The 19791-nt window shown below is 36.1% G+C and overlaps 2 protein-coding genes across 3 annotated transcripts in view; one reads left to right on the forward strand and one right to left on the reverse strand.

Moving 5' to 3' along the window:
- The window catches only part of OXSR1 (oxidative stress responsive kinase 1), a 94711-nt gene that overhangs the window by 42939 nt on the left and 31981 nt on the right, over positions 1 to 19791 (forward strand). For both annotated transcript variants that reach the window (XM_043885603.1, XM_043885604.1), the window contains exons 5-8: positions 4181 to 4236; positions 13116 to 13225; positions 15988 to 16089; positions 18545 to 18678. In XM_043885603.1, coding sequence (XP_043741538.1) covers positions 4181 to 4236; positions 13116 to 13225; positions 15988 to 16089; positions 18545 to 18678 — 402 coding nt within the window. The remainder of the gene's footprint in view (positions 1 to 4180; positions 4237 to 13115; positions 13226 to 15987; positions 16090 to 18544; positions 18679 to 19791) is intronic.
- Positions 566 to 3277, reverse strand: LOC122682635 (outer mitochondrial transmembrane helix translocase-like). Its single transcript, XM_043885615.1, has one exon. The coding sequence runs from the start codon at positions 3225 to 3227 to the stop codon at positions 2142 to 2144; it is 1086 nt and encodes a 361-aa protein (XP_043741550.1). The 5' UTR covers positions 3228 to 3277; the 3' UTR covers positions 566 to 2141.

Raw genomic sequence — 19791 nt, forward strand, 5'->3', positions numbered from 1 at the left:
TGATTTCTTTATGCTTCAGTATATATTCAGGAAAAGTGTTATGTACTCTTGGTATGGTGATGCTGCTACATAACATTTGTGAAACTGTTGTTCGTTATTTACCAAGGAATGGTTATCTAAGGATTGGGAAAAGAAGATGGGAAGGACAGGGAAGAGATGATGTGTTGTCCTTTCACTGGTTCCTTTTCCTGACAAATGGCCTTCTTCCATGACCTAGCCTCACTTTTCTTTCGGTCTAGCTTCAAGTTCTGGCTCTCTTGTGTTTGTCTAATTATATTTATTTTTAATTATGAAATAAATAGGTGAGTCCACTCCCACAGGACAGTCAAACACTGTTCTCCTTGACTCTGGTCCTACTCCTCTCCTTTAAAAAAACTAAATTCATTGCTCTCCTTTTGGTGTGTATGGAAAGATGTGTTCATGCCTGTGTGTGTGTAACTAATGGTGGCATACAAAATGCACTGTCCTATTTGAAGTGTTCACTGGCAGTATGTATTATGTATTAGAGGGCATTTGAAGTCATAACATGTTGATTGACTTTAATAAATTTCATGGATGTAACAGATTTTTTTTTTTCTCAATTAAGAGGGACCTCTTTATTGCATATTTATAAAATAATAGTATAATAGTTTTTAAAAATGAGGATGAAATATTTTATTTTTGGTATTTTGTGTTTTGCATCAATTTTTCAATCATCTTCACAATTTTTCAAAACTTGAACCTCTGCCCCACCCATCATTCAAAGAACAAATGATGAACAAACTATCCAATGGGTTCTTGTGAGAGACTTATTATCAAAGAAATTAATGAATAACTCGTAAATAACAACAGAGTTTTCAAAGAAATACAATAAAAACAAAAATTCAGAAGGCACCTCAAGATCATACCGTGCCATTTTCCTCATGCTTGTGTTTTAAGTGCCTATAACAGAATTCTGGTTAGTGACATTTTGGACAAAACCTGTCATCTTTTGTGCACACAGCATCAAACGACTACAGACACAATAGGGGGATTCTGATGTGTGTATCTGTACTAAGCAGGGCATAATTTATAATCTGCTAAGAAAACAAAAAGTCAGGATTACAAAACGGGTATTTTTAGCACATTTAGTAACAGCTAGTTTTAAACTATCATTTCGTTTTTGATGACCAAATTATATTTGACATAATTAAAGAACATATATTTTTAAAATATTGATAACCCATGGTTATAACAGAACTGTTACATTAAACAAAGAAAGGAAAAGTCACATACATGGGCTGAATGGCGCTGAGGGTTTTCAAAGCCATTCTTTTGTGAGGCTTTCAGCCCACCTTTACATGTATCAATAAAAAAACGTCTCTACTCAGCATGCTTGCAGCAAGCGGTGAAATTGGTGTTGATCACACAACTGCCTGATAACCATTCACTGAACACTGATCAGTGCTGATCACTGAACAAGCATTTTTATTTAATTATCCCGACAACCATAATAGAGCCACATCTAAGTTTCTGATGTCACTGACTTCAACTATACAACTCCAGAGAAACACTCAACTTAAAAAAAAAAAAAAACCTGAAATAAGTGACAACTAGAAATGGCTGAATCATTGTACCTTTTAGACACAACCATTAATCTTAGTTTTGCTATATGCTATTTGGTACTTTTTGATTCAGTAGTTGGGATAAAAAAAAAGTTTCTGTATTCAAACCTATCTACAGAATGTCAATATAAAATGTGTGAATATATACATTTAATATACACACACACGCACACACACATACACACACTCTCACATATCTAGAAATCACATATCCAGCACTTAACCACATCTCCAATTCTCACTAATGACTCAGTAAATCATTTGTTACCTTAAGACCAGCTTAGACGCTAGAAGGCTGCAACATATGGCTAAAGAGGTCAAACACAAGCACCCACAGTCAGGCTGATTAAATTGTTCCTCCTCATGATTTTTCACAAGTAGTAATACCATTTATATAACAACTATGTCTCAATAACTTAGAATTCAGAGTATAAAACCAGTGTCATGAACATAAAACTCTCTCACTGTTGAAAGAACACTCCTCCTTCAGTTATTTCCACTAATGATAAGAGGGTACACCAAACTAGTCATGTTGAACTGTACAAACGATCTTTACTCTTAATCTAAACAAACGTGTGTTAAAACATTCTGAAATGCTGCATCCTTTGACTTCTTCATCTTTTCAATTGCCCGATGCAGGTCCTGTTGTTGCACAGGTCGAATTTCATCTTCATCATGGCTTTCTTCCGATGTAGAATTAACATATTCTCTGACACAGAGGAGGGCAGCATCTCGACACATTTCTTTTAGGTCACTGCCTGAAAACCCATCAGTTTCCTGGGCAACTTCTAGCAGGTCCACATGCCTATCCACATTTTCATTTTTCAAGATGAGTTTCAGGATTGCTTCTCTTTGTTTCAGAGCAGGCTGGTTGATATGGAATCTCGTGGGCATTCTCCTCATTATAGCTGAGTCCAAATCTTGAGGACGATTAGTAGCTCCCATCACTATGACCTGGCAGCTATGATCAGTATCCAATCCATCCCAGAGACTCATAAACTGAGCTTTCATCATGGCTGTAGCTTCATGGTCAGAACTGGAACGGTTTCGTAGAAAGGAGTCTATCTTATCTATAAAGATGATGGACGGCTGTAGCTTTATGGCAAGGGAGAAAACAGCAGCAGCCAGTTTCTGAGACTCTCCATACCACTTATCCATCAGTGTTGAAGGCTGAAGGTTGATAAATCGACAACCTGCTTCTTTGGCTGTGGCCTTGGCAATCAACGTTTTACCACAGCCTGGAGGCCCGTAGAGAAGCACACCCTTTGGAGGCTGTAGAAGCCTGGAATTTTCAAACAAATGCTTCTTTTTGATAGGTAAGATGACTGTGTCTTTCAGATCTATAATGACATCATCCAAACCTGCTATATCACTCCAAGTAACATGCATGTTAAGAGGGTCTACTAGATGAGCAGCAATACTCATTTCATATTCTGAAAGCTTCACATTTTTCACACCAATTTGTTTCATTAATTTTTCTGCCTGTTTCTGGGCTTCTACCTTTTGCTTTCTGGTTGGATCAATTGCATCTACCATCCATTTAATTGTAAAGTATGTTACTGCACCAAATATTGTCAAACGGAAAATTAAACCAACAACTTCATTCCGACTCAAGGGACGAGAAAAGGTTTCAGCATGTACCATCTTGATTGTTAACCCCCGGGGTTGAAACAGCGGCCGCAGGAGCCCTTACCAGCCTTCGGATGTAACAGATTTAATTTAACCTTTCTGCTACTGTTGACTTTCTAGATTGTTACCATTTTTTATTTGTTACTTCAGACAGTGCTATAGACGGCCCCCTTGTACATTCTGTGTGCCTTGTAAGAGTTTCTCTAGGTTATCAAAGAAATGGATTACTCATAGGAGTTGAGGAATGTAAATTTTGCAGATTCTGCTGACACTTTATTGCATGAGAAAAACATGCTGTAGATTTGAATGGATAGTACAATATCATTTATGTTGGAAGAAAAGCCCAGATATGTTGCAGGAACATATTCTATTAACTAGACTGATAATGGTTGGAAACTTTGTAGAGAATATTAGACCTGAGAACAGTGGTCAAAAGGGATTTTGACCCTTTCAGTGATGTTTAGGTTTTTATAACAGAAATGTATTTATGTATTACTTGAGTTGTTTTAGTTACTAATAAGAATATAGATAAGTTTGAGCAATTTATATTATATCCTTATGCTACAAGCATAGAATAGTCCCTATTATCAGCCACATACTGATCATTTTAAAATTTTGTTCATAAAGTGTAGAAAAATCAGTGTGTTTTAAAAAGTAGATAAGGTGAGAGTGAGGGTCACATTCTTTGGCCCCTGTTATCTCAGTCAAATATTTAATAATCTTGAGTTTTTCCAGATTTACTAGTAAAAGCTATATGTTACTATAGCTTTCTACTTACCGTGTTTGGATTTTAGTACAAGTGACTACAATTTTAAAAATTCTGCTATTGGCCCTAATACTCTTTAATGCAATTTTGCATTAAAGCATTTAAATATTACCAGTGTTGTGGTGAATATATTGAACTTCTTAAATTGTGTAACTCCAAAGAATAAGTGTTTTTTAATAAGTAGTTTTTTTATTCCTTACAGAGATGTGAAAGCTGGCAATATTCTTCTTGGAGAAGATGGCTCGGTACAGATTGCAGGTACTGATTTAGTATTTCTTTTTATTTTAGGTTAATGGCTGATAGAACAGCATTACTTATCTTCTATGTTTTCTTAGTCAGCTTTCTCTTCTGTACCCTGGACCATCTCTGGTCACACATACTATGTTGATATATCCCTGCTGACTCAAGGTATCTTCCACTACTCATCCTTCATTTTCAGTCTTAGGCATTTTCTAACCACTACTTATTATGGTTATCTATTCCTAACTCCTGTTAGAGTCATCTTCTGTGGGTTCTTATACAACTCTTTAACTTTGCTCTAAAGGAGAAGTAGTCAAGACATTTCATTGTGTTTAATAAATGTGCTTTAGGGACGTTATATTTCTCTTCTGGGAGAAATGGGTTATTTGCCAGTTAGGAAGACACATCTGAGAGGTGGAAGTGTACTTTTGGTAGACTCAGAGTTGAAGAGATAAGAGTTAGAGTCCAAGGCCTTCCAGTGTTGGTATCTTGGTGAAATGCCCCCTCCCCCAGGGTGAGACTCCAGAATGGCTGAACTGCAGGACTGTTGAGCAAGCAGATCATCTGAGAAAATCTCAGCTTGGTCCCACACTGCTGGAACAGTCAGGTGTTGGCAGGAGGAAGATAACTACCCAAACCTTGAATTATTTCTTCAGCTTTAGAAGAAAATTTAGGCACACATCTTCATGTCCTCAGGTAAGGGAATATTTTAACTAAGCCATATCATGTTCTAACATAAAGAAAAAGATTGGTAAATTTAACTCCTGTAAAGTTAGCAACTATTGTTCATCAAAAGAAGAAAAGTTTGTCACCATTAATAAGTAAAAAAGCAAAACCACAGAGTAGATAAGATATTTGCACAATGAATAACTTGACAAGGAGCTCAAATTTAGAATATACAAAGAACTAATTAAGGAAAAGTCAAATAACCTCAAATGAAGACATCAACACATAAATATAGTAAAAGGTGTACAACCTCAACTAGTTAGCAATTAATGCACAATAAAGTAACATTGGGAAATCACATTATACTGACTGATGTAGCAAACATATCTGACAGTACTGGTTATCAGTGTGGATGTAAAGCAAGAGAGAATCTCACCTTCTGATGGTGAGAATATAAGCTAGTAGGAGCATTTTAGTAAGTTGAAGGTACGCATGCCCAGAGACTTTAGCTTCTCCATGTGAGGTGTAGAGGAACTCACACTTCAGTGTGCCGTAGTGCTAGTAAGCATTGAAAGTTTGGAACATTGCCAAGCCTTTTGTTAGTAGGATGTATAAGTAAATTGTAGTTAATTTATACTTTAGAATACTATATAATGGGCTTCGCTGGTGGCTCAGTAGCAAAGAATCTGCCTGCCAGTGCAGGAAACACCAGAGACGTGGGTTCGATCCGATCCCTGGGTTGGGAAGATTCCCTAGAGGAGGAAATGGCAACCCACTCCAATATTCTTGCCAGGAAAATCCCAGGGACAGAGGAGCCTGGAGGGCTACCGCCCAGTAGCTCACGAAGAATCGGAATCAACTGAGCACACACGCACTTGAGCTTGATGCTACATAGTGATGGAAAGGAATAAAACTCCAGCTGTATACAGAAGCATTAAATAAATTATAAAAACACAGGGTGAATGAAGCTGGTCGAAACAGAATATATAGCTTGTGATTCCATTTACATAAGTTCAAAACCAGGCACAATTAATGCTGTATTGGGTAGAGAAGCAAAATCAAATGGTAAGGAACAAAAAAGAAAGAATTCTAGGAAAATGGTAGAGTAGAAAGCACCAAGAATCTTCTCCCCACCTAGACAACAGTTGAATTGGCAGAATCTGTCTAGTGTAACTGTTTTGGAATTCTGCATTCCATTGATTGCTTGAAACTTTTAGAACAAGACTTGGAAGGTAAATTGGAGTTAATTTTTGTCGGTTTCAGAGCTGCTGATTTCTTACCCATCAGCCACATGGCAGGCAGCTATGCATATGTTTTTGGAGCAACTTGCACACAACTTGCAGGAACTATGGTGGGCAGAAAGAACCCTGTCCTTTAAATATCCTAGCATCTGCTCTGGTTACTAATTGCAGCTTCTGATCACAGAGATGCAGACAAAGAGACAGGCAGCCATTGTTGTTACAGCTCCTCCTTTCTACATGATTTCCAGGGCACTTGAACAGGCCATTGTGTTTTTTTCCTTCCTTCATTTCTCTCCTCTTCCTCTTTTTGAAGCCAAACCTTAAAGACTAGGACAATAGAAAATAACTACAGGACTTTCCTGTGGGTCCAGTTGTTAGGCTTCTGCACTTTCACTGCCAAGGCACTAGATTCCATCCCTCATCAGGGAATTAAGATCCCACAAGCCATGTGATGTGGCCACAAAACCAAAACAAAAACAACATTTGCAGGGAAAATTGAAAAGTGAATGTTTGTTCTCAGGAAAAGGTGCAGAAAAGATCTGAGAAGGCCTTAAGTTTACATTTTAGGCCAATGCTTGACACAGACACAGCCTACAGCAACCCCAAAAAACAAAACAATAACAAAAAACAGTAAATCCCAGGGAAGGGGAAGAATCTGATTTCCAGAGTTAGCACATTATTAGATTCAAATGTCCATCTTCAATAACAATAAGAAAAAATCACAAGACATTGAGTGAAACAGGAAAGTATGATCTATTGAAAGGAAACCATCACTGAAAAAGGCTTGATGGCAGATATATTAGACAAAGACTTTAAAACAACCATCTTAAAGATGTTGAGAGAGTTAAAAGATATGGAAAAACTTGAAACAACAATTGTTAATAAAATCTAAATATCAATAAGGAGAGAAGACTTAAAAAGAAACAAGAAAGAAATTCTGGAGCTAAAAAGTACAATAACTTGAATTGTGAAATGAAAAACTTATTAGAAGGATTTAAATGCAGATTTGGTCTAGTTGAAGTAATAATTGATGATCTTGAATATGGAAATTATCAAGTCTAAGGAACAGACTTATGGGTTGCCATTTCCTTCTCCAAGGAACAGAAAGGAAAATGATTGAACAAAGTGAATAGAGGCTGATGGGTCTGTTTGGATATCATTAAGCAGACCAACATCCACATTATGTGAGGCCTCGATGGAGAAGAAAGGGGCAGAGAGAATAATTGAAGAAATAATGGCTGAAAACATCTCAAACTTAATGAAAAACATGAACATAAATGTCTGAGAAGCTCAGTGATCTCCTGTTAAAGTGAACTCTGCGAGACTCACAGAGACACATTTTATAATCAAACTTAAGAAAGACAAAGAAAAAGAATCGTAAAAACAGCAAGAGACAGGTGACTCATCACATACAAGGCGTCCTAAATAAGGTTGTCAGCAGACTTCTCATCAGAAACTTTGGAGGCCAGAAGGCAAAGGGACAGTGTATTCAAAGTTCTGGAAAAAAAGTGGCAACCAAGGATGCTTTTAAAAGTGAGGGAAAAATTAAGACATTTCCAGATAAACAAAAGTTGAGGGAATATATTTCCACTAGACTTGCCCTGCAGGAAATACTCAAGGGAGTTGTGTGAGGTAAAATGAGAGGACCCTAGATAATAACTCCAAGCAGTATGAAGAAATAAAGAACTCAATTAAGGTAAATATGTGGGTATGTTAAAAAAAACTACTATTATTGTAACAGTGGTTTGTAACTGCACTTTTTGTTTTCTACATAATTTAAGAGACTAACACATTACAGAAAACAGTTACTGGTCTAAAACTTGATATTAAAATAGCATTGGTTTGTAACACCACATCTTCTTTTCTACATAATTTAAGAGACTAATGCATTTAAAAGAATGATTAGTTTATGTTTTTGAGCACACAGTTTATGAGGATGTAATTCTGTGATAACAATTTGAAGAGATGAGAATAGTGCTGTTAAGAAAAAAGTTTTTGTATGTTATTGAAGTTAAGCTGGTGTAAATGCAAATTAGTGTTAAAACATCAGTGTGGTAAGTGTAACCCCCATGGTAACCATAAAGAAAATAGCTATAGAATATAAATTTTTTAAAATGAGGAAAAAGTTTAAGCATTTTGCAACAAAAAGTTAAGCACAAAATAAGTAATATAGGAAATGAGGAACAAGTTTTTTTGTTGTTTTGTTTTTAAGTTGCATGTAGCAACTTAACATGCATGCTAAGTTGCTTCTAGTCATGTCTCTTTGTTACCCTGTGTACGCTAGCCCATGAGGCTTCTCTGTCCATGGGATTCTCCAGGCAAGAATACTGGAGTGGGGACTTCCCTGGTGGTCCAGGGGTTAAGAATCCACCTTCCAATGCAATGGATGTAGGTTCAATCCCTGGTCGGGGAACTAAGATCACATATGCCTCCAGCCCATGTACAGCAACTAGAGGAGCCCAGGAGCAAGTAAGACCCAATACAGACAAATAAACAAACACATTAAATAGAAAAAAGAATACTGGAATGGGTTGCCCTGCACTTCTCCAGGGGATCTTCCTGAGTCAGGGATTGAACCCATGTCTCTTATGGCTCCTGCATTAGCAGGGCAGTTCTTTAACACCAGCGCCTCCTGGGAAGCCCCCAAAAGCTTTAAATCATATGAAAAAAATAGCACAATGATAGAAGTAAGTCCCTCTTTATCAATAATTGCTTTAAATGTAAATAGATTAACTGTCCAATTAAAAGAATGGTTTAAAACATGATCCAACTATATGCTGTCTATAAGCAACTCACTTTAGATCCAAAGATACAAATAGATTAGAAGCAAAAGGATGGGAAAATATATTCTATGCAAATAGTGACCAGAGAGAACAGGGTGGCTACTCTAATATCAGACAAAATAGACTTTATATTTAAAAGGTTGTAAGAGACAAAGAAATACATTATATATTAATAAAAGGTTAAATATATATACTAAGTAGATAAACAGTTACAAACATTCATGCACATATTAACATACCAGCAAAATATATGAAGCAAAAAGTAACACAACTGAAGGGTACTATAGACAGCTCTGTAACACTAAAAGGAACTGTAGAGAGTTCTATAGTAATAGTTGGAGACTTTAGTACTCCAGTCTTAATAATGGGTAGAACAGACAGAATGTAAGGAAATAGAAGACTTAAACAACACATTGACTAACTAGATCTAACAGGCATATTCAAAGCACTCTACCGATTAAGAACAGCATACACATTCTTCTGAAGTGTCCAAGGGTCATTTTCTAGGATAGACCATTTTTTAGGCCACAGATTAAGTGATAATCATATAAAGTATTTTCTCTTATCACAATGAGGTAAAGCTAGAAACCAACCACAGAAGACTTGAAAATTCACAAATTTGTGGAAACTAAACAAAAATAGATTGACAAATAGATTTTGACAACCAATGGATGAAGGAAGACATCACACAGGAAACTAGAAAATACTTAAAGATGAATGAAAACAAAATCACAACCATACCAGAACTCATGGGACACAGTGAAAGCATTGCTAAGGGGCAAATTTGTAGCTTTAGATGCTTTATTTTAAAAAAAGAAAGCTAGCAAATCAACAACCTAACTTCACAGCTTAAGGAATCAGAAAAGAAGAAACTGAACACTCAGCTAGCAGAAGGAAAGAAATAATAAAATTTAGAGTTGAGAAAAGGATATAGAGAAAGAAGAGCAATAGAAGAAATTGATGAAACCGAAAGTTGAAAAAACTGACATACCTTTAGCTAGGTAAACTAAGAAAAAACCAAAAGAAGACTCAAATTATTAAAATCAGAACCAAAAATGTGGATATTGCTACCAATTCTACCAAAATAAAAAGGATTATAAGATGTATTATGAACAATTCTACTCCAGCAAATTGAATAACCTAGATGGGCAAATTTTTTGAAACATAAAACCTAACAAGATGAAATCATGAATAAATAGAAAATCTTAAATGACCGACCTATATATAGCTTGTAAGGAGATTGAATCAATAATCAAAAATTTTCTGACAGAGAAAAGCCCTGGACTCGGTGGTTTAACTGGTAAATTCTGTCAGACATTTAAAGAAGAACTAATAACAGCCTTCCTCAAAGTTTTCCAAAAATTTGAAAAGGAAGAAACACTTTCTAATTCATTTTATTGAGTCCAAAATTACCCTATTCCCAAAGTCAGGCAGAGATACTAACCCAAGAAAAGAATACTATGGACCAGTATCTATTATAAACATTGATGTAAATATTTCCAGCAAAATACTAGTAGCAAATCAAATTCAGTAGCATGTTAAATGGATGATACACCATGACCAAGTAGGATTTCTTTGGAATGCAAGAGTGGTTCAACATGTGAAAATCAGTGTTACACGTGAGATTACCAGAACAAAGAGAAAAAGAAAACCCACATGATCATCTCAGTGCAGAGCAAACATTTGAGAAAATTTAACACCCTTTCATGGGCTTCCCTTGTAGTCAGCTGGTGAAGAATCTGCCTGCAGTGCAGGAGACCCAGGTTTCATTCCTGGGTTGGGAAGATCCCCTGGAGAAGGAAATGGCAACCGGCTCCAGTATTCCTGCCTGAGGAATCCTACGGACAGAGAAGCCTGGTGGGCTACAGTCCATGGGGTCGCAAGAGTCAGGCAGGACTTAAAGCAACACCGCAACACTCTCATAATAGAAACATGCAACAAAGTAGGAACAGAAGGAAACCTCCTCAGTGTAGTAAAGGCTACATATGAGAAACCTACCATGAATATCATACTCAGTGATGAAAGGCTTGAAAGCGCTTCCTCTGAGTTCAGAACAGGGGAAGAATGTGTTAGTACTGGAAGTTCTAAACTGAACAATTGAGCAAGAAAAATAATAAAAGACATTCAGACTGAAAAGAAAGAAGTAAACTTATCTCTGCAGATTCTATGATCTTACATGCAGAAAATCCTAAGCATAACATTACATAAAAAAACAACAAACTGCTTGAACTAATAAATGAACTTTGCAAAGCAGGATAAAAAGTCAGCACTTAAAAATCAATTCATTTTCTACCCTAACAATGAACAATCTGAGAAAAATATTACAAGCAATTCTGTATACAAGTAGCATCAAAAATAATTAAAATACCTAGAAGTTAACATAACCAAGAAGGTGAAATACTTGTACAATGAAAACTATAAAACATTGCTGAAAGAAATTAAAGAGGATGTAAATAAATAGAAACACATCCCCCTTGTTCATCGATTAGAAGACTTATCATTGTTTTAAAAAGTTAGTACTATCCGAAGTAATCTACAGATTCAGTGCAATGCCTGTCAAAACCTCAATAATTTTTTTTTTTGGCAGAAATAGAAAAAAAATCCTAAAATTCATATGTAAGCTTGAACCTCAAGTAGCCAAAACAGTCTTTAAAAAATGAACAAAGTAGGAGGATTCACACTTCCTGATTTCAAAACTTATTGCAAAGCAATAGTAATAGAAACAGTATGTTGTTGGTATAAAAATTGGCATAAAGACCAGTGGAATAGAATAGAAAGCCCAAAAATAAACCCTCGTATAATATGATCAAGTGATTTTTAACAGGGGTGTCAAGACCATTCAGTGGGGAAAGGAGTCTTTTCAATAGATGGTTCTGGGAAAACTGAATATCCAAATGCAAAAGAGTGAATTTGGACCCTTATTTAACATAATATTCAAAAATTAACTGAAAATGGACTCTAATATAAAGACCTAAAACAATAAAACTCTAGAAGAAAACAGGGCACATGTTTCATGACATTGGATTTGGTAGTGATTTTTAGATATGACTCCAAAGGCATAGGCAACAGAAGACAAAACGATAGATTGAATTTCATGAAAATTTTAAAAATTTGTGCACTTAAAGACATTATCCACAGATGAAAAAGGCAACCCATAGAATTGGAGAAAATATTTGCAAATCATGCATCTGACAAGAGACTTATAATATCCAGAATATACAGAGAACTCCTCGAAATCAACAGCAACAACAAAATCAATTTTAAAATTGATTTGAATAGAGATTTCTCCAAAGAAGATATGCAAATGTTCAGAAAACACATGAAAAGATGCTCAGTATCACTAATCATCAGGGAAAAAATACAAGTCAAAACTAGAAGGAGATAATAACATGCCCATTAGGGTGGCTGTTATCAAAAAAATACAAAATAGCAAGGATGTGGAAAAATCAGAATCCTTGTTCACTATTTGTAGGGACATAAAATGGTAGAGTTCTTGTGGAAAACAGTATGGCAATTCCTTAAATCAGTTAAAAATAAAAATTCTGTATGACCCAGCAATTCCACTTCTGAATATATAACCCCAAAGAACCTAAAGCAGGAATGGAAACAGCTATCTGTACACGCATTTTCATAGCAGCATTACTTATAATGGCTAAAATATGGAAGCAATTTAAGTGTCCATCAGTGGATGAATGTATACACAAAATGTGGTATGTCCATACAATAAAATATTATTCAGCCTCCAAAGGAAGGAAATTCTGACACATGCTATAATATGAATGAACCTTGAAGATCTTGTGATAAGTGAAATAACTCCATTATAAAAAGATAATTATGTATGGTTCCACTAATATGAAATGCTTAGAGTAGTCAAAATTATAGAGACAGAAAGTAGAATGGTTGTTGCCAGGGTCTGAGGAAAAGGGACAATGAGAGTTATTGTTTAATGGATATAGAGTTTTAGTTTGGGAAGATGAAAAGAATGGATTGGAGCAAGGAGGAAAATCTGAGGAGATGATGTGTGGAGGTGGAGAGGAATAGAATGAGGAACCCATTAAGCTATGTGTTAATTTAGTCAAGAAGTTCAGCAGAAAAACGAGAAAAGGTCATACTATGTATGTAGGACCATAACTACATTATATTATTTTCCTATCTATTTATGTTAGTTACTGTACTTTTAATCCCTTGTGGTTATATTCTGTTTTAGACTTTGGAGTTAGTGCTTTTTTAGCAACTGGTGGTGACATTACTCGAAATAAAGTGAGAAAAACCTTTGTTGGAACCCCTTGCTGGATGGCGCCTGAAGTTATGGAACAGGTACTGGGTCTTTTGTCTTTTTACAGCGATTTGGGTTTTTTTTTACAAAATTAAAAAAACTGAGTAGTGTTTGCTTTCGAGTGGTCTGCTAGGTTACCTTTGGGAAACATGCCTCTGATCCTTGTCTAAGACTTGGCATCATGCTTAAAAATAAACAAACCCCAAACTCTAGAACTTAGCAAAGGACATGTTAATCTCAAGATTTATACAAAGGCAACCTAAGGAATAGTATAAGACTGGTTTAATGGTAATATCCTTAGTACAAGTTAAATGACCTGATCTTTTTACATGTGGCTCTTGAAGGACTAGTTTTCCCCACATCCCTATTTCCTGGTTGTGTCAAACAGACTACAGTTTATGTCACTCATCCCATCACCTTATGGAAGGAAACTCTGCTAATTCTAGAATCCAGTGCTCATGTTTTGCTCCTTGTTTTATTCTCTTTGTGGCATTTGAAGCTGTTCCTTTCCCCCTTTGCTCACATCTTTTTTTTTTTTTTAATTGGAGGCTAATTGCTTTACAATATTGTAGTGGTTTTGCCATACATTGACATGAATCAGCCGTGGGTGTACATGTGTTCCCCATCCTGAACCCCCCTCCCACCTCCCTCCCCGTCCCATCCCTCTGGGTCGTCCCAGTGCACCAGCCCCGAGCACCCTGCCTCATGCATTGAACCTGGACTGAACCTGAATCTGTTTCACATATGGTAATATACATGTTACAATGCTATTCTCTCAAATCATCCCACCCTTGCCTTCTCCCACAGAGTCCAAAAGACTGTTCTTTATATCTGTGTCTCTTTTGCTGTCTCACATATAGGGTCATTGTTAGCATCTTTCTAAATTCCATATATATGCGTTAGTATGCCATATTGGTGTTTTTCTTTCTGACTTACTTTACTCTGTATAATAGGCTCCAGTTTCATCCACCTCATTAGAGCTGATTGAAATGTATTCTTTTTAATGGCTGAGTAACATTCCATTGTGTATATGTACCACAGCTTTCTTATCCATTCGTCTGCCAAAGGACATCTAGGTTGCTTCCATGTCCTGGCTATTATAAACAGTGCTGCAATGAACATTGGGGTATGCGGGTCTCTTTCAATTCTGGTTTCCTCGGTGTGTATGCTCAGCATTGGGATTGCTGGGTCATATGGCAGTTCTATTTCCAGTTTTTTAAGGAATCTCCACTGTTTAAGCCACCATTCTCCATAGTGGCTGTAGTAGTTTGCATTCCCACCAATAGTGTAAGAGGGTTCCCTTTCCTCCGCACCCTCTCTGGCATTTATTGTTTGTAGACTTTTTGATAGCAGCCATTCTGACTGGCATGCCCTTTACTCACATCTTTAGCTTCCTCATTCTCCTACTTATTAGACCATTTCCCTGACTTCTCCCTGGCTTTCCTTCTACTGCTAAGCAACACTGCTTCCCAGCACATCATCTCTGACTCTTCTCTGACTACACATACTTGCTGTTTCTGTTTCTACTTCCTACCTGTTCATTGTTCATTATTTATGAATTATATCCAGTCGAGTCTTGTTTTTTAAGCTATTGGGTAGGGATTCCAACTCCCTGTAGATGTTTTACATTAATGTCTTATGTCAAACTCTGTATGTAGAACTGAATCTACTTTTCACTCTGTTACAATGCCTGTATTGACCCTAGTGTGGGTCAGGACTTCCCACACTAGGGTTATGGAGATGACTGAACATGCAGGTACCTGACACCGGGCCTGATGAGCTTGGCCGCAATTTATTATTTGCTTGTACATGTATCTGGAGGCAGAGGACACTGCATGCCTTATGGGTTTGCACTTAGGAAGGGAATGAACAGTTGCTCCAGGAGATAGGCTTTGTAGTATCAAGAAAGCGATGTGCCCTTTGGTTTCCTTGTGAAGGTGTGATTGGCTTGTTTTCTGAGGGCTGGCAGGGAGCAGAAACCTACTACTCAGGAATAAACAGGAACTGCACCTGATCATTTGATAAGCAGGGCTTGGGGCCTAGGGCACATTCTCCTTGGGAGGACAGTGGGGTAAGAAACTTTCACTTAGGTCATTGCAGGTCCTTCTATTTACCCCATGTTGAGGCAGTATGTAATAATGGAGCTTTAATTTTAGGTTTCAAACCACACACTCCCAAATCCTGTTTCTCCTCCTATATTGCTTAGGATAGAGAATTAAAATATTTAATTTTATAACATGCTGGTGACAGTATAAAGCAGAGAAATTTGGCAACATATTCACACTAGCAACTTTAAAAATATTCTTACCCTTGTAATTTTTTTCACCCCAAAAATTAAGGTGATAAAATAATATTGTAACATAGGAAATTTGGAAAACAAAAGACTGCCAAACTTTTATTTTTGTTTTAGGTCTTTCTAGTTTTTTCTTTAATAGATTGTATACCTGTTTGTAATAGTATCAAAGCTTCTGAAGAATTTAATAATCTTCTTTCTTAAGTGCTTTCTCATATTATATCATAAAGTGGTTTTCCATATTTTCATATAGGATTCATTAATATTGCTTTTAGTTGAGTGTATGATGTTTCTCTAAGTGAATATACAGTACTTAAACATTTCCCTGTTGATGCTAGACATTAATTCAGTTTTTTCTTTTTTCCTCTTACCAAGTAAATTTAGCTTTTGCCTACTTTAGATTATATTTTATCAGCTTAAAGTCTGTGGTTCTTGATACATATTAGAAGCTATCTTGAAAGTGCTCCTGGGTGGTAAAAGTAATCTTGTACATCTCTCTGTTCTGTACAGGTTCGTGGTTATGATTTCAAAGCTGACATCTGGAGTTTTGGGATCACAGCCATTGAACTGGCCACAGGGGCAGCTCCTTATCATAAGTATCCGCCAATGAAGGTAAGGCTTATATTCACAATACTATCCCAGCTCATGTCTCAGTTCTCTTTCAGAGGGTTACCTCATTTGACATTCTTTTTTAAGAATTATGTAGATTTATTAGTATATGAACAAGTATTTTTATATTAAAAAGCACTATATGAATGTAAGAGTTTATAAAAATAGTAATTGTTCTCATTTACACTAACTCAGCCATTCATATTAGCATTTTGTCCTCCATTTGCCTGTAAATACACATATCTGGAGCTCTTGTGTTTGTGGGATCATTGGACATTCTTATCCATCGTATTCTGCCCTGCATTCCTTCTAACTTCTTTAGCAGTTAGAATCTCTTTTAGATATTTGGTATGTTGCACTGGGTAGCTTTACATTGTAGCTGACCTTCTTATTTGATGACCCACCATCTCCTCTGACTATGTAGCTAGTTTGATGTTCCGATCTGATCTGTCTCATTTTAGTGTGTGTTCCCCCACAGTCACCTGTGTAGAGCAGCCTCAGTGGGGATGATGATCATTTCTACCTGTTAAGGTTGTTGGAAGAGTTCCATGTTAACAGTAATTATTGCTGACATTCATTGAGCACTCATCTGTGTCAGCCACTGTTTTTAAGTGCTTTTTATATGTTAGATCCATGCAGATTGTTCATGTGCCATACATATGTATTGTTTTCTTTGTTATTGAATAGAAGTTTGCTTTGTGGTAAGACTTTAAGCATCTTTTATTTAAAGACCTGTTACATCCTGAAGAAGTGTGTGTGTGCGTGTGGGCTCAGTTGCTCAGTCGTGTCCAACTCTTTATGATCCTATGGACTGTAGCACACCAGGCTCCTCTGTAGGATCATCCAGGCAAGAATACTGGAGCGGGTTGCCACTTCCTACTCCAGGGGATCTTTCCGACCCAGGTATCAAACCTGTGTCTCTCGTGTCTCCTTCATTGGCAGATTCTCTACCACTAACGCCACCTGGGAAGCCCCACCCTGAAGGAATAGTTACCCGAAATTTAGTTATTAATCCTAATGTCGCCAACATTAGTAATAAATGAGTTTTTTGTGTTTCAAGATGGTCCTGCCAGTACTGTTGGCAACCATTTTCATCTGTGTGACCCCTAAGTGAGAATATGCACATGAATTCTGTCTATTTGTAGCTCTAGCCGTTGTTTATAGTTTTGCTTGCCCGCTTTACAAAATGCCTTATGATTGTTTAAAATGGTGAGCACCATTGTGAATTTTTGTCGTAGTGATATTCATGTATTTATGTTCTTGGAGCACTTTAGAACCTTTAAAATGTTACTCTGTCCCCTTTAAGGCACTAAGAACGTAGAGAGAGACAAAATAAGTAAGGATAATATGAAAAACCTCTCTGTGTGTCCATATTCAAAACGTGTGTATATATTTTTTAACCTATATGTTTGATGGGTGAAAGGTTAGTGATACTTTAAGGCCTTGGTTTTTTCCTAAAGGTCAAGACTGCTAGGTGTAAATGAATATTCACAAGGTTTTGAAAAGGATTACTCTTTATAACTGTAAGGTGGGAGGCTATTTTGAGGCCCAAGAAATGGCTTATTTTTGAAAGGAGGTCAGAGAGAAAGATGAGGTTTACTTTATATTATTGTAGGCAGTGACTCCTGAAGTTGTAGCCAGACATACACATGTTAACCTATTTGCTCAAAATGAGAAATACTTGCAACTTTAGTAATTCCCTTTTAGTAAATATAAATTAAATCTGAATGGCAAATAACAATTCTGACTATAACCTTTTAATTTTGGTTTTGACTTTGTGCTTAGAAAAATGGGTTATGCTTTTATTGAAAAGTCAAACAGTATAGAAAATCACCCCAAATTGCCTCATATTAATAGGACCTTTGTTACTTATGTCTCTATGCATCAAGATAGTATGTTGCCATGTAAGTCAAAGAAAGAAGAGATTCAGGATGGACAATTGCTGCAGGGAAGGTTGGAAGGATGCAAACTAAAAAGGTTATAGCTTTGTTAACTAGTACATCATCAGTGATTGCTGTGATCTAAGCTTTTGAGGAGTTCTGGGAAGAGAAGGCCAGGTTACAAGGGGTCAAGTTGAAATAGAGCTATGAATAGGTAAAGTTAGCAAGGTCACACTCTTTAATTTTGCCATGGTTTTGGTTTTTTTTTTTTAAGTTTGCTGGTGTAAGAATTGGACAGAAGACATGAAGGAAAGATTTCAACTAAAGTACATACAATACAGTGCTGATACAGTTGAGCCTTTGCAGGCACATTGCCTGGGAAACCAACTGTCTATAGGATATTATTTATCTGGAAAACACCTAAATAGCTCTAGTTTCCAAACAACTGATCTAGATGTGAACTTTCAGATAATAAAATCTGCTCAGATGTTTGGAGGTTGTCTGTATTGAAAAATTGTGGCCACAATATTTGATTACTGAATCTTCAGAAGTTTACATTATGTTGAAAATTCTCACAGGTTTTAATGCTGACACTGCAAAATGATCCTCCTTCCTTGGAAACTGGTGTTCAAGATAAAGAAATGCTGAAAAAATACGGAAAATCATTTAGAAAAATGATTTCATTGTGCCTTCAAAAAGATCCAGAAAAAAGGTAAAATATGAGATAAAACTTATCCTCTTCATATAATATATAAACCACTGGGAAAGGCTAAGAATCTCATGCATACATACATACGTGTGCAGAGAATTCAAAAGAACTAAACTTAAACATTAGAAAAAATATACACTGACCATTATACTAAATTGAAAATGAGTGAATTATATATTGTCTCCCTTCTTTTTAGTATACAGTGCACCCTAAATAGTTAAGCTATTTCTTGGTTAATTTCTTAGAGTTATAAATGTATTTGTTAATGAGCTGCAAAGTTAGTGGGAGGGCTTATTTTTAATTTGCATTTAAGAGTTATAAGTAAACCAGTATCTTAATGTTCTTTATGATTTTATTAACAGGGAAAATAGCAAATACTATATTTAATGTCAAATAGTCATACTTTCTTCCTTATTGGAAAGGTATTTTAGTTAAGCAGAGCAAAAAATCAAATAGCTTATTGTTTACACTAGAAAGATTGAATGGCAGGTGAGTTAAAGAAACGTGATCATCTAATGTGTGTATCTGTGAATTTTTTTTTTTATATTTAAAACTTTATTCAGAATAATCTTGCTTTCAGTCATCTTTCATATTTCAGTCACTTTGGTATCTAGAACAGTACAATAAAAATACAGTGCTGTCCACTTGCACAATTTAAAATTTTCTCATAGCTACATTTAAAAAAGTAAAAATAAACAGGTGAAACTAATTTTAATAATATATTTTATTTAACCCAGTGTATCCAAAATATCTTTTCAACAGTCGACAAAAACATTACTGAGATTTCTTCATTCTTTTTTTTTCCATTCTCAGTCTTCAAAAATGGCACAGACATTTTATACTCTCTCCAGTTTGGGAATCCCTTGCTGTCCTTTGGGAATCCTTTGCTGTACTAAACTTCTGTATCTCCTCTTGAGTTCTTTGTCTTATAAGGTTAAATGTAATTGACTAATCTGATACTATTGCCAAAAAAATCTGAAACAAGCCAAAAGCTTTTTAGAAATATGAGCTTTCATCTCTTCTTAGCCTTTTGGCTAAGATCAAGTGAATTAAGAGCTTTCATTTACTACTGCTATGCTGCAACGCATCCCCAGTAGCTACTGTGCCTTGAGATAT

This window comes from Cervus elaphus, chromosome 24 (assembly GCF_910594005.1).
Source record: "Cervus elaphus chromosome 24, mCerEla1.1, whole genome shotgun sequence".
NCBI classification, from domain to species: Eukaryota; Metazoa; Chordata; class Mammalia; order Artiodactyla; family Cervidae; genus Cervus; species Cervus elaphus.

Bases quoted from the DNA above. Each gene is read 5' to 3' on its own strand.
- LOC122682635 (XM_043885615.1), bottom strand. From the start codon at position 3,227: ATGGTACATGCTGAAACCTTTTCTCGTCCCTTGAGTCGGAATGAAGTT.